The sequence below is a fragment of the Hyperolius riggenbachi genome, chromosome 7, assembly GCF_040937935.1.
Source record: "Hyperolius riggenbachi isolate aHypRig1 chromosome 7, aHypRig1.pri, whole genome shotgun sequence".
Taxonomy (NCBI): domain Eukaryota; kingdom Metazoa; phylum Chordata; class Amphibia; order Anura; family Hyperoliidae; genus Hyperolius; species Hyperolius riggenbachi.
Window position 1 is genome coordinate 22484817 of NC_090652.1, and position 13023 is coordinate 22497839.

The 13023-nt window shown below is 47.0% G+C and overlaps 1 protein-coding gene across 4 annotated transcripts in view; it reads right to left on the reverse strand.

The window, feature by feature from the left end:
- The window catches only part of LOC137524136 (oocyte zinc finger protein XlCOF22-like), a 214467-nt gene that overhangs the window by 6456 nt on the left and 194988 nt on the right, over positions 1-13023 (reverse strand). The window contains exons 1-4 of one of the 4 annotated variants that reach the window (XM_068243692.1): positions 6176-6450; positions 2800-2900; positions 2313-2477; positions 2106-2229 (exon numbers count right to left, since the gene is read on the reverse strand). The exons of the other annotated variants lie outside the window; for them this stretch is intronic. Coding sequence (XP_068099793.1) covers positions 2106-2229; positions 2313-2477; positions 2800-2895 — 385 coding nt within the window. The 5' untranslated portion in view covers positions 2896-2900; positions 6176-6450. Of the gene's footprint in view, positions 1-2105; positions 2230-2312; positions 2478-2799; positions 2901-6175; positions 6451-13023 lie in introns of those variants that run through there. 4 annotated transcript variants of the gene reach the window in all.

Below are 13023 nucleotides of genomic sequence, written 5' to 3' on the forward strand. Positions count from 1 at the left end.
TGATCTCTGCCATGTAGTCCCAGTGACTGCTGTACAGAAGCAGCTTTGTGTGTGGCTCGGGGAGCTCTGCAGTGTATTGCAGCTCACAGACAGCTAACCCATGCTCTATAATAAGCTCCTTATTAGATGGGGATTAGCATAGATGTCACAGTCACATCCAGGGAGAGGTACTCATCATACTAACCCTTGTCAGATATGTGGGCAGAGCCACGCAACCCTCTGTGTACGAACGTGGCTATGCTGCATGTGTGAGAGTACAGCCAAGCCTACACAGTCCACGAGAGGCTTTGTGCTACCATTTAGGCGTGGCTGCGCAGCCCTCCGTGTATGAGTGTGACCACGCTGCATGTGTGAGAGTACAGCCACGCCTGCACAGTCCACGAGAGGCACTGAGCTAGCGTGCAGACGTGGCTGTACTCGTGCATGAGCAGTACAGACACGCTCTTAGGCAGAGGGGAGTGCAGCCACAGGAACACGTGACAAACTCTTGTGGAATATGTTCAGAGGGACCCTGCACAGCAATGGTGGGCTTGTGGAGCAATTAGGACGCCTCTGCACTATCCAGAGCATTCCCTTTACTTAGATACCTTTTAAAAGAAATTACAGGTTGTCTTTAAAGTGGGACGAAACTCCATTTAAAGTGGACCTGATCTCAGAGCTCTTCCCTTCTCTAAAAGATACACAACAGCATAATAACCTTTAAACAAAAAACATTTCCTTATTACATCTGTTATAAATCCTAAAATAAATCTGCACAGTCTCTACTTCATGATTCATGGAAGCAGACATATTGTTTAGAGCCCGAACTTTGAAATGGGCTTATCTGCTTATTTGCAATAGGCAATCGTGTGACACAGGGGGAGATGGAATTAAAACTAGTGATTAGACAAAAATGAGGGGGAATTACACAGGCTAAACTCTTTAAATACATACAGGGTGCATCTCTGTTATGTTTTCCTTGTGTCCTGTGCTAGAGTTCAAGTCCACTTTAATCATCCAATAAGAAATTACCTATTTAGCTTACCTACCCTGTTGTTTTAGTGGTCACTGTCAGATTTAGGAGAAATGTGATATGAAAAAGGATAGAACATTCTGCTGGTTTCCATCTTTACTGCTTACAAGATCAGTTACTGAACGGCTTCTATCTAGAAGGTGCATGAGGCTAATGTGCTTATGAGATAATTGGGGGGGGGGGGGGGCTTATGAGGTGGGGAGAAATCTTGAGGGATCCTCAATATCTCCAAGATTTGCCGCATCCTGACCCTGGACACTGCCAAACTCCTTGTCCATGCCCTCATCATCTCCTGCCTGGACTACTGCAACACTCTCCTGTCAGGCCTCCCTTTAGAACCACATCACCCCCCTACAATCCATCATGAATGCAGCAGCCAGACTAATCTACTCCTCCCACCGTTCTGCATCCACAACTCACCTGTGCAAATCCTTTCACTGGCTTCCAATCATCTTCAGAATCAGCTTCAAGATCCTATGTATGGCCTACAAATCTATACACAAGTCCTGCCCGACCTACATCTCTGACCTGCATCAGCAGATACACACCTGGCCGCTCACTGTACTCCTCCAACAACCTCCTCCTAACCACCCCACACATCTCACACTCCCATGCGTGACTACAGGACTTCACTAGAGCTGCTCTTATGCTGTGAAACTCTCTCCCACTACCCATCAGGCATGCCACCTCCTTCAACACGTTCAAACAAGCCCTAAAAACTCACCTCTTCATAGAGGCCTACACCACCACTGCCCTAACTCTCTCTTCCGAGAACCTCTCAAAGCTCCCCCCTCCTTTTATGTCACCCCCCCCCCCCCCCCACACACACTAGATTGTAAGCCTTTTGGTAGGGTACTCTCTCCTTGTGTATCCTACCTGATCATGCATCCTGTTCACAGAATAACATCAACTTGTATTACTGGGACTACTACTCCAGTGCATGATCTTGCATTGTGTGTCTTACTGCTTATTGCCTGCATTATGTTGTCGGTCAGCCCTGTTATTGTCTGTAATCTTATTTATTGTACAGCGCTGCATAATATTTTGGTGCTATATAAATCCTATAAATAATAATAATCTGAACTGCTCTTACCTGGTGATGTGAGGGGCAGCTGATTCTCCATCATGAAGTCCTTGTAGAGGTCCTTGTGTCCTTCTAAATACTGCCACTCCTCCATGGAGAAATAGACTGTGACATCCTGACACCTCATAGGGACCTGGCACACACAACAATAGTTACTATCCACACACATCCCTTGCTGATGCTGCATAATGTCCCAGAATCCTCAGCACTGCTCACCTGTCCCGTCAGCAGCTCAATCATCTTGTTTATGACTTCTAGAATCTTCTTCACATTGTTTCTCCGAGGTGTCAGGGAGTGAGGTGGAGGCACTGAGATGGTGGATGGGTCATGAAGACGGCTACCAGGAGTCTCACCAGATGTCTTCTTCACTACTTCATACTCCTGTGTAACAACACACAGTAACAGCAATCACCCTGTACATTCCCAGAATCCTCCTCACCTCTCCAGTCAGCCTTCCCAGAATCCCCCTCACCTCTGCAGTCTGACCTCCCAGAATCCCCCTCACCTCTCCAGTCTGCCCTCCCAGAATCCTCCTCACCTCTCCAGTCAGCTCTCCCAGAATCCTCCTCACTTCTCCAGTCAGCTCTCCCAGAATCCTCCTCACCTCTCCAGTCAGCCCTCCCAGATTTCTCCTCACCTCACCGGTCAGCCCTCCCAGAATCCTCCTCACCTCTCCAGTCAGCCCTCCCAGAATCCTCCTCACCTCTCCAGTCAGCAGGCAGATGACCTCCAGGTTGAGCATTACTATCCTCTCAGTCGTGTGACTTTGGTCCTCATCCATCCTCATTGATATGGTCATGTGACCTACACAGGGGGGAGAATAGACTGAGGATTATCTGGCCTGTAGGACTTTATCATACCCAACTTTTTGAGATAAGAAAGAGGGACACTTAAGCCACACCCTTGCCTCACCCCTAATCACACCTCCGAGACACCCCTAGTAACGCATATCAAAAAAATCTCATGAGAGAAATATGTTTTATAATTCAGTTCCCACTGGTCCTTTCTATCCTGGTTCATTTTCCTTCATATTAACATTTGAAAATAAGAAATATATCAATTTAAAGCGAGGGAATAAAGTTTAGAGTGAATTAAACACATTTTTCAGTAGATGAAATACACACATCAGCACCGATCTGTACATCAGTTCTGAAAGAGGGACAAATGAGGAAGAAAGAGGGACAGAAGCACTGGGTTCCCAAAGAGGGACAGTTGGGAGCTATGCTATATAAGGATGGAGATGTATGACATGTGCTGCACACCCAGCAGGTCACAGGCAGCTCATTATACTGGATGATAATAAGGATCTCATTTATTTACATAGGTAAGACCAGAGCTCTCTGCGTTTCTCCCAGCCAATGTCATTTCACCCGCTCTTGGTTGCTGCGGACGTCCACTGATGAGAGAAGTGCAAACACAATGCACATTCCAGTTATAAATGAGCAGGAATATGCCGGGGGGCTAAACTGCTTTGCAACAGCCAATCAGATTAGGAAGCTGCTGATCAGCTGACTAAGGAAGCTCACACCTGATAGTTTTGTAGCTCTCAGATCTGATCAGCTGCTTCAAGATTCCAGTTCAGCCCCACAAATTCCAGCTCCTGTTAGGGCCCGTTCTCACTTGTGTGATTCCCGCTAATCGCCAAAGCGCTAGCACAATACAGACTTAATGGCAGTGATCTCACTGCCGCGGTTGCCGCTGGTCTCGATCGATTTGTAATTAGCGGCAATCACAAAATGTGTTGCAAGTAGCATTTTACTGCGATTCTGAAGCGATCACTCGGGAATCGTGAGAGTGTTCAGTGATTTTACCGCGCTAATCACAGTAAAATCACCCACGCAAATGGTGGCGCCAAGCGCTAGCCTATTACGATTGCTAGTGTGAATGGGGCCTTAGAGTGTAATTCACATGTGAGATATATTGACAGATGAAAGTACAGATGTGCCATGCAGAAGACTTTGTGCATTTCTAATCAATGCAAATTTACCATCATATGCATGAAAGACTGGGAGGCTGGAGGAGGAGTTTAGGGCTGCTCACACTGTGTTTGGGGGTTGTGTAGCATTGTAGGGCTCTAGTGTGAACAGGCTCTTAGTTTCTGTTTATTGCTCACTGCTGTGTCCCCCACATCTGGGCGAGGTCCACAAACTAGTTGGTCTTTCTTCTAAAGCAATTGGTGTCACAGAGGTAAGGAGTGAAGCTGCCTGTATGGAGGGCTCCTGGCTGCCTCTAACTATATCTATGGAATGGGCAGAAATAAAATGCTGAAAGCCACAGAAAGGGTGTAAGCGCAACATTCCCCTCCTGGCAGAAGGAAGGCCTGGAACCCACTAGCAGCGCCTTTCTTAGCACTTTGTGATTTGATGAGCTCTTGCTAATGTAATGCTATGGGTGTGATCCCACTTGAGAATTTATATAGCATGTATAGCATTGCAGTAGCAAGAGCTTTTTCAAATTACTAGCGCTTAGAAAAGGCTGCTAGTGGGTTTGAGCCCTAACAGCAGCTAATCAGCCAGCCAGCTTATCCCACACTGCAGAGAGGGTGTTCCCTTCCAGGGGATGTAACTGGCCACTCCTACAGCTCAGCAGTGTCTGCAGTTCCACACACATTAGCCTATACACAGCTGCTGACACATAATAGCAATACAATGTGAGGAAACGCGGAAGAGCCGCCGTCTCTCACAGTGAGGCGGCTGTTTCCGCGTTCAGCAGCGCGTCACAACGCGGGAAAACCGCCGCATGCCGCTTAGGCAGAGCGGCGGAATCCGCATTGGTAACGGCGGAATCCGCATCAGAGGCGGCCCCCACACTAGATACATTGCATGACAGTACTGGTGTGGCTGGGACTGATAGTCCACCAAGATTCAGACTTACACGCGCGCGAGCACAGAGGCAGAGTTTAAATAGCAGTTAGAAGGGAGTCGGCTGACCAGCTGGGTCAGCTGACAAATTCCACTGCTCCCATTGGACCAGCAATTAGGGAGGTCCTGGAAAGGTCCTAGAGTATATATACTGCTGGTTGTTCACTTGCTCTTTGTCTGGCGTGCGATCACATATGTGGAAGCACCCAGATCCGTAGTCAGATCCGCAAGTGTGCCGGGACCAGCTGGAGCTGTAATCCTACACTTAGCTAGATTCTGTTGATAGCTAAAGTACTAGTTTGATTGTATTTATTTGTTATGACTTTTGCCTGCCTTGACTACCCTTTTGAACTCTGATCTTGTACCTCGATATTTCTGATACTCTGTTGCCGAACCCCGGCTCGTTCCTTGACTCTGCTTCTGCCTCCTGATTTTGTACCCCGATATTTCTGATACCCCGTTGCTGAACCCTGCCTGTACTTTGACTCCGCCTTTGCCTCCTGATCTTGTACTTTATCTGTCCGTGTGTGTACGACCTGGCTTGTCCGACCTCGAGAACCGACCTTACTGTTAGAGGCGGTTCCTCGTTCTGTTAAGTGACCCTTCCGCCAGAGGGTTACTTTCAGTATATCCTTCCCGCTGGCAGCCTGACTCCTCCCACCTTGGAGAGCTCAGGTTTGCGGAAGGAATCTGTACAGTACGCCTTACTGTACTGAGGCCCTGTCCTCTAAGTGTTACTGTTACACCAAAACACTACACTCTACTCAGGTGAACAGAGGTTAGCTAGTATATCGGATTATCAGTGATATTGCAGATCACGTATAATCTGGTATACATCTGTATTCCCAGTGGTTCTGCAGATCACTGGTAATCAGATCCTCTCTGTGCTTCACCGATCGTTACATACAATCATACAAAGCAGCATTACAATGAGATATCCAACAGCAGCTGCATCTCCTCCCCATACTATAGGCAATAGTAACACTGCTGAGCCCTGTATGTACATCTGAGCTGAGGACACCTGCCCACTAGCCGTTACATGCAGCAGTTTCTTATAGTAACTGCACTGCCTAACACTAACTGACACCTGTATGGTTACCAACACTGCTATTCAACTGCATCAACCAATAGCTAAAGGGGGCATCACTGTAAAAATACAGTTCTGTTTATTGTTGGGTCATTAAAATATATACACACTAATATAAATGTCACACTTACTAGGGTGATAATGGCAGCTTGCAGCAGACACAGGCAGCCCCTCCAGCAGAGAGGGGACACAGGCAGAGCTGCTGCAAAGTCTGGAGGAACAGCTGATTCACAAAGGGGGTCTCTACACCATGTGAGGGTCCTCCAAACACACAGCTCATTCCTCTCCTCCTCTTCCCACTCAGCATTCACACACCTGGCTGCAGGGGGGCTTCTCACATGGCTGGGGGGATACACATTGTCCAGAGCAAGAGCAAGCTGGGGGTGTGGCCTCCTCTCTATGGCTGGGAATGCTGGGCTTCAGCAAAATGGCCGCCACTGCTGAGGTGTGCAGCTTGTGCTCTAGTGCTGGAGATTGCCAGAAGCAGCACTATGGGTAAATCTTAAAGAACCTGATGTGAAAATAAACTTTCAACATAGATAATTGTATCAGCTGTACTAAGTAAAGCCCTTTCCTGGAGTCTCATATTCTTACTTTTGTTTTACTTGTTGGAAATCTAGGTGTGAAGTTATCAGCAGTGAAAGGGATTTCCATACATGTCCATGTCAGCACGGATGGGTTAATGCCCGCCCACCTAACCCCATAGGACCATACATGAATAAATTTCTCCCAGTTACTCCCCCCCAGTAGTCTTTTTGTCCTCGTCATCACCTACTCAGGACCATTCGTGCAAAGCAGCTAAGTAAAGTTTACAGTGGTTAGTGTCTTACCCCCCCATGCAGGTCACCCCTCCTGCGTGATGCGCCTAATCAGAGTCTAAATGGCTCACTTATTAGGCAGGATCCGCTGCTGGCCGCGGACTAGGCTTTTAGTGAGGTAAAACCTCCGTCTCTCTTGCCTGTTTGTGTGGCTAAACGCTGCCCGGTAGCCTGCTCCACGTGGTGCGCTTGGTAGGCGTTCTCCGTGCGCTCTGCGAGAACTTCCGCCTTCCTCTGTTGTGTGGGCGAGCCTTGGTGACGTCAGTACGTCCCTTGCCGTTTTCGGCGCCGCCTCCCCTACGCTGATTGGAGGGCTCTGCCCAGGGTGGGGGATTTAAGTTTGACAGCGCGGCGTCCGGCGCTGCCTGTCAGTGTGTGGAAACGGAGTTTGCTGCAGGATAGCACGGAGAGGCCAAGCAAATACTAAGATGTCAGATGGTAGGTTGCCTGCGTTTGTATAGCTAACCATCATCATTATCTGTCAGGATGCAATTTCTTATACTTAGTACGCATATGTTTATTTCTGCAGCAGATGCTGTTGATGTGGAGCAGAATGAACCTATTGACCAGGGAGAGAGTCAAAGCAGTGGGTAAGGCACTATACTACTGAGGTAAGTGCTTTATTATACAGGAAGGGGGTGAGCTGACTTATGGTTCTATTGCAGGCCAGCGGAGCCACTAGAGCCAAAGAAACGCAAGGAGCCTCCGAAGCGTCGAGAGCCTTCAGAGTCACGCTCACGAAGCAGCAAGAGAAGGAACTCCAGAAGCAGATCTCGCTCAAGGAGAAGATCCTCACGTAGAAGACGTCACCATAGTAGATCTTCCAGTAGAGAAAGATCATATCACAGACATTCGTCAAGAAGGAAATGCTGGGCCTGTGGAAGTGAAGTAATGCCTGACAAATTAGTGTGCTATTCATGCTTCAAATCCATGTCAGCCGGCACAGACCAGCCGAAAGACATAGGACTCATGATCAGGGAGGCAGTACAGGAGTCAATGAACGATTACATAAAATCATTACCGACTCCTCCTCCCGCACCGACAGAGACAGCAGCCGCACAACCTGGGACCTCACAATCGGGTGATGAACCAGATCTTCCTGACGTAGGATTTAACTTCAATTTAGTCCAGCCCTTCGTACAGTCAGTACGTGAGGCCATGCAGTGGCAGGAGGATAATACTCAGGACCCGGCGACGTCTTCCCAAAGGGAGTATTATCCCCATTTGAAAAAGTCGGTGAAAGCATTCCCTCTTATTGATACTATACAAGAAATCATTATAGAGGAATGGAAAAAGACGGATAAAAAAGTGGTAGTCTCTAATAGACTGAATAAGCTATATCCTATGGAGGAAGGGAAGTTATCTGCCTTAGAGAATCCTCCCAAGGTGGACGCCTCAGTCATTGGCCTTGCCAAGCATGTTACGCTCCCTAGAGAAGACGCGGCTTCCTTCAAGGATCCCCTTGATAGGAAAATTGATGCAGAGTGTAAAAAAGCATATGTAGCATCTGGAGGCGCTTGTAAACCAGCAATAGCCTTGACAGCAGTAGCCGAAGCACTTAGATCCTGGTTATATAATATCGAAGAAGCTATAAGAGCTGACACAGACAAAGACACAATCATTGCTGCACTCGACGACATCAAATTAACAGCTGATTTCATGGGTGAGGCAGCGGTCGACATCCTTCGATGTTCATCAGGATCAATGCTACATTCCGTTATAGCGAAGAGAGCGCTTTGGTTAAAGGGCTGGTCGGCGGACGCAACATCAAAACAAGATTGGTGTAAAATTCCGTATGACGGAAGGAATCTCTTCGGGGAAGAGATGGACACGGCGATCCGCAGGGTGACTGGAGGGAAGTCCGGCCTAATCCCACAGGATCAGAAACCGAGAAGAAGTACTTATCATAGAGGTTCCTACCAGGGCAGATTCAGGGCTAGTGGACCTTCTAGACCTGGTAGAGACTTTAGAAAAACCTGGCAGAGCTCTCAAACAACGCTAGTAAGATTAAACAAGCAGAGGAAGACGCAGCCCCAAAATCAACAAAAGTCCTTTTGACAGTCAGCCAGTCCAGATGCTTCCGGTGGGGGGAAGATTAAAATACTTCGCGAATATCTGGGCAGAAGCGATGCAAAACCAATGGATCACGCACACGATACAAACAGGTCATCGTTGGAAATTCCTCAAAGAACCCCCCAACATCTTCAAGGCAACAAGTGTGCCCAAAAGCCAGGAAAAGAGGGACATTCTGAACAATTACATTCACGATCTAAAGCTAAAGAATGCCATTATGGAAGTTCCACTGTCACAGAGAGGCCTAGGAGTATATTCACCCCTCTTTTTTGTCAAAAAGAAATCGGGCGATCTCAGACCAGTGATGGACTTAAGGAAACTAAATTCTTTCATCAGGGTACAACACTTCAAGATGGAGACCATTCAGACGATAGTGAAGATTCTTATGCCAAACGATTGGGCCCTCTCTGTAGATCTGGAGGATGCCTACCTGCATATTGCAATACATCCTCAATACCAAAGGTTCCTAAGGTTCAGAGTGGGAAGTCAACACCTACAGTTCCGTTGTTTGCCCTTCGGCATATCCACAGCCCCCAGAACCTTTTCAAAAATACTGCTGGCATTAGTCGAAATCTTAAGACTACGGGGTCTCAGACTTTATCATTATCTCGACGACTTACTGTTATTACATCAGGACAGAGATGTCATCATTCAACACAGACAGATATTGCTACAGGAGTTACAAAGATTCGGGTGGAGAATAAATCTTGCCAAAAGTCATTTACAGCCATCACAGGACCTGATATTTCTGGGAGCACGTCTCCAAACAAAGCACAACCGGATCAGTCTTCCGGAGGAGAAACAGTTAAAAATCCAAGAGATAGTAAGGAACACGATATGTATGTCGACCTTGACAGCGAGACAATGTCTCAGTGTGTTAGGATCAATGACTTCCACAATCCCGATGCTAAGATGGGCGCAGTGGCATGCAAGACCTTGGCAAATCGGATTCTTAACCCAGTGGGTCAGCAGACACATAGATCAGAGAATAGTAATAACACCGGAGATGAGAGACGCCTTGTTTTGGTGGACACGTCGAAAAAACCTGTCGACACCTCTAGCTATTCAGCCATCATCCACGATCATACTTACTACGGATGCCAGCCAGATGGGCTGGGGAGCACATCTTCAATTACAGACGGCTCAGGGCCAGTGGGGACAGCAGCAGAGACAGGTCCCAGCCAATATACTAGAAATCAGAGCAGCTCTACTAGCTCTGCACAGCTTCAAGGAACAATTACAATCACAACATGTTGTTCTCCGGATGGACAATCGAACAGCGGTGGCCTACGTAAGACGACAGGGTGGAACAAGGTCAAGGACTCTTCTACGAGAAGTAGCCCCAATTTTTCTATTTGCGGAGAGGTATCTCAGCAGTCTCTCAGCAGTGTATATCCCAGGGAAAGAGAACATAACAGCAGACTATCTCAGCAGATCACAACTGGACAACAACGAGTGGTCACTGAACACCGAGGTATTCCAGACCATCTGTGCGCAGTTCGGAACCCCGCAGATCGATCTGATGGCAACCTCAGTCAATACCAAGTGCGAGAAGTTTTACGCCAGGCGACAAACACCGAAAACAGTGGGAACGGATGCACTTCTAGCACCCTGGGACTTTACCCTGGCCTATGTATATCCACCAATCCCACTGATTCATCAACTACTGCTGAGGCTGATAAGAGAAAATGTAATATTGATAGCGGTGATTCCGTTCTGGCCCAAGAGGCCCTGGTTCCCGCTGTTGTGGTACCTCAAAACTCAGCAACCAGTGTTTCTCCCGTCAAACAACAATTTATTGTCTCAAGGTCCAGTGTACCATCCTCATCCGCACAGGTTGAATCTGGCTGTCTGGAGATTGAGAGGGGGAAGTTGCGATCTTTAGGCTGCTCCACTGAGGTCATTGAAACATTACTAAAAGCGAGAAAGCCTTCAACCAACAGTTCATATGAGAGAGTCTGGACAAGATTTCAGGAGTTTGCATTACAACAACAATTCCAACCATTGCAGCCGCAAGTGACCCATATCTTGCAGTTTCTACAGTCAGGTCTTGACAAAGGACTGGGATTCCACTCCCTGAAAGTCCAAATATCTGCACTCTCAGCGCTCACAGATCAAAGGTGGGCATTGCACCCCCTAGTGGTTCAATTTCTTCGGGGTGTCATGAAGGAGAGACCACCGATCAAGGCTACGTTTCCTAAATGGGATCTTCCACTAGTCTTAGAGGCACTGTCACAACCAACTTTTCTAGATCTAGAAAACTGCACGCTGAGACAGTTAACTCATAAAGCTGTATTCCTGGTGGCAATGGCCTCGGCCAGAAGGATTTCGGAACTCCAAGCCTTGGGATGCGAGGAACCATCATTAACCTTCTATCCAGACAGGGTAGTGCTAAGGCCAGTTCAGCACTTTATACCCAAAGTTGTAACGGTTTATCATTTTAACCAGGAGTGGACGCTGCCAACTTTAACAGAGGAAGCCAGTGCTCAACCTCATCCTTTGGATGTAGGACGCACGTTAAAGGTCTATCTCGAGAGAACGAGACAAATAAGGAAAACTGAAAAACTGTTTGTAGTCCCAACAGGTTACAGGGCAGGACAACCAGCATCATCACGCACAATAGCTCAGTGGTTAGTTTTCATTATTCAGTCAGCTTATAGGGCCAACAACTTACCTCCACCACAACAGGTGACAGCCCATTCGACTAGAGGGGCCGCCTTTAACAAAGTGCCAGCTGAAAAAATATGTCAGGCTGCTAACTGGTCCTCGATTAATACCTTTATGAGGCACTATAGGGTAGACCCTGCAGTTAATTCTTCTGTACAGTTTGGAACTGCTGTATTAAAATTGATGTGAAGTAACATTAAAACTTTATGTTCAAGCATTGCACCTCATCCCTCCCTGAGTTGTTTTTTCTAGTTAACTCCCATCCGTGCTGACATGGACATGTATGGAATACGGAAAATTGAATACTTACCTACCGGTAATTTTCCTTTCCATATGTGTCCATGGCAGCACGGAGCTCCCTCCCAAGATTCGGTGATTCCGAGTTAAGACTACTGGGGGGGAGTAACTGGGAGAAATTTATTCATGTATGGTCCTATGGGGTTAGGTGGGCGGGCATTAACCCATCCGTGCTGCCATGGACACATATGGAAAGGAAAATTACCGGTAGGTAAGTATTCAATTTTCCGTAATACAGAGGCAGCCATGTTTATTTTCTTTTAGGATTCATTCAATGGAATTTGTGTGTTTTTGAGAATTTGCATTAATTACACATGTAATGCATCACATTTTTTTTTTATTTGAAAGTCATGCAGCAAGTCTGCCTTTATTCATGCGCGTTGCATGCAACACAGAAAAATCGCAGGTGATTTTGAGGGTAATTGGTGCATCTTCCTGTAAATTCACTTCATTGGTGCCCAAAATAATCTGCATTCAAAAATGCGAGCGCAGATTCACTAGCTTTAGGACAAGTGTCAACAGCCGCTTCTACCTAAGTAGAAAATCAGATTCTGGATCCTGCAGACCCCCCATATCCTGGACAACTGTAGTGAGAGGTATAAGGAGGCTGCCATCTTTACTTCATTTTAAGTACAGTGACCATATCTTTCTTAGCTCAACCTGGGACCGGGAAGGGGTGGGGGGGATTGGGGGGGTGCTAGTGCGGCGCATAAAGCGTGCCGTGCCAAAAAATGGGCATGTCCATGACCATAGTGGGAAAATGGGCGTGTCCATGACATGGTATGGGCGGAGCTAACTGTAATGTAACTCTGAGGCAGTGGGCCAGAGTTTCCTCCCAAAACACAGATAGGCAATTTGACCCTAAAGGTAATTAGGCAATGTTCCTCAAACACACAAGAAAGCAGTGTCCCCACAATGATGTGGTGAAATGGGAGATTTGCATCAATGATGTCAGTCCATGACATGACTATGTACTCTGTAATGTTACATAAATACATAATAATGATATGGCGAGACATTAGACTTTTGACTATGGCCGGGATTAGATGATGAGCTCTGCCAAGGACATGACTACATTCTCTGTAAAGTGCTGCCTTAGATGTCAGTGGTATATAAATACATAA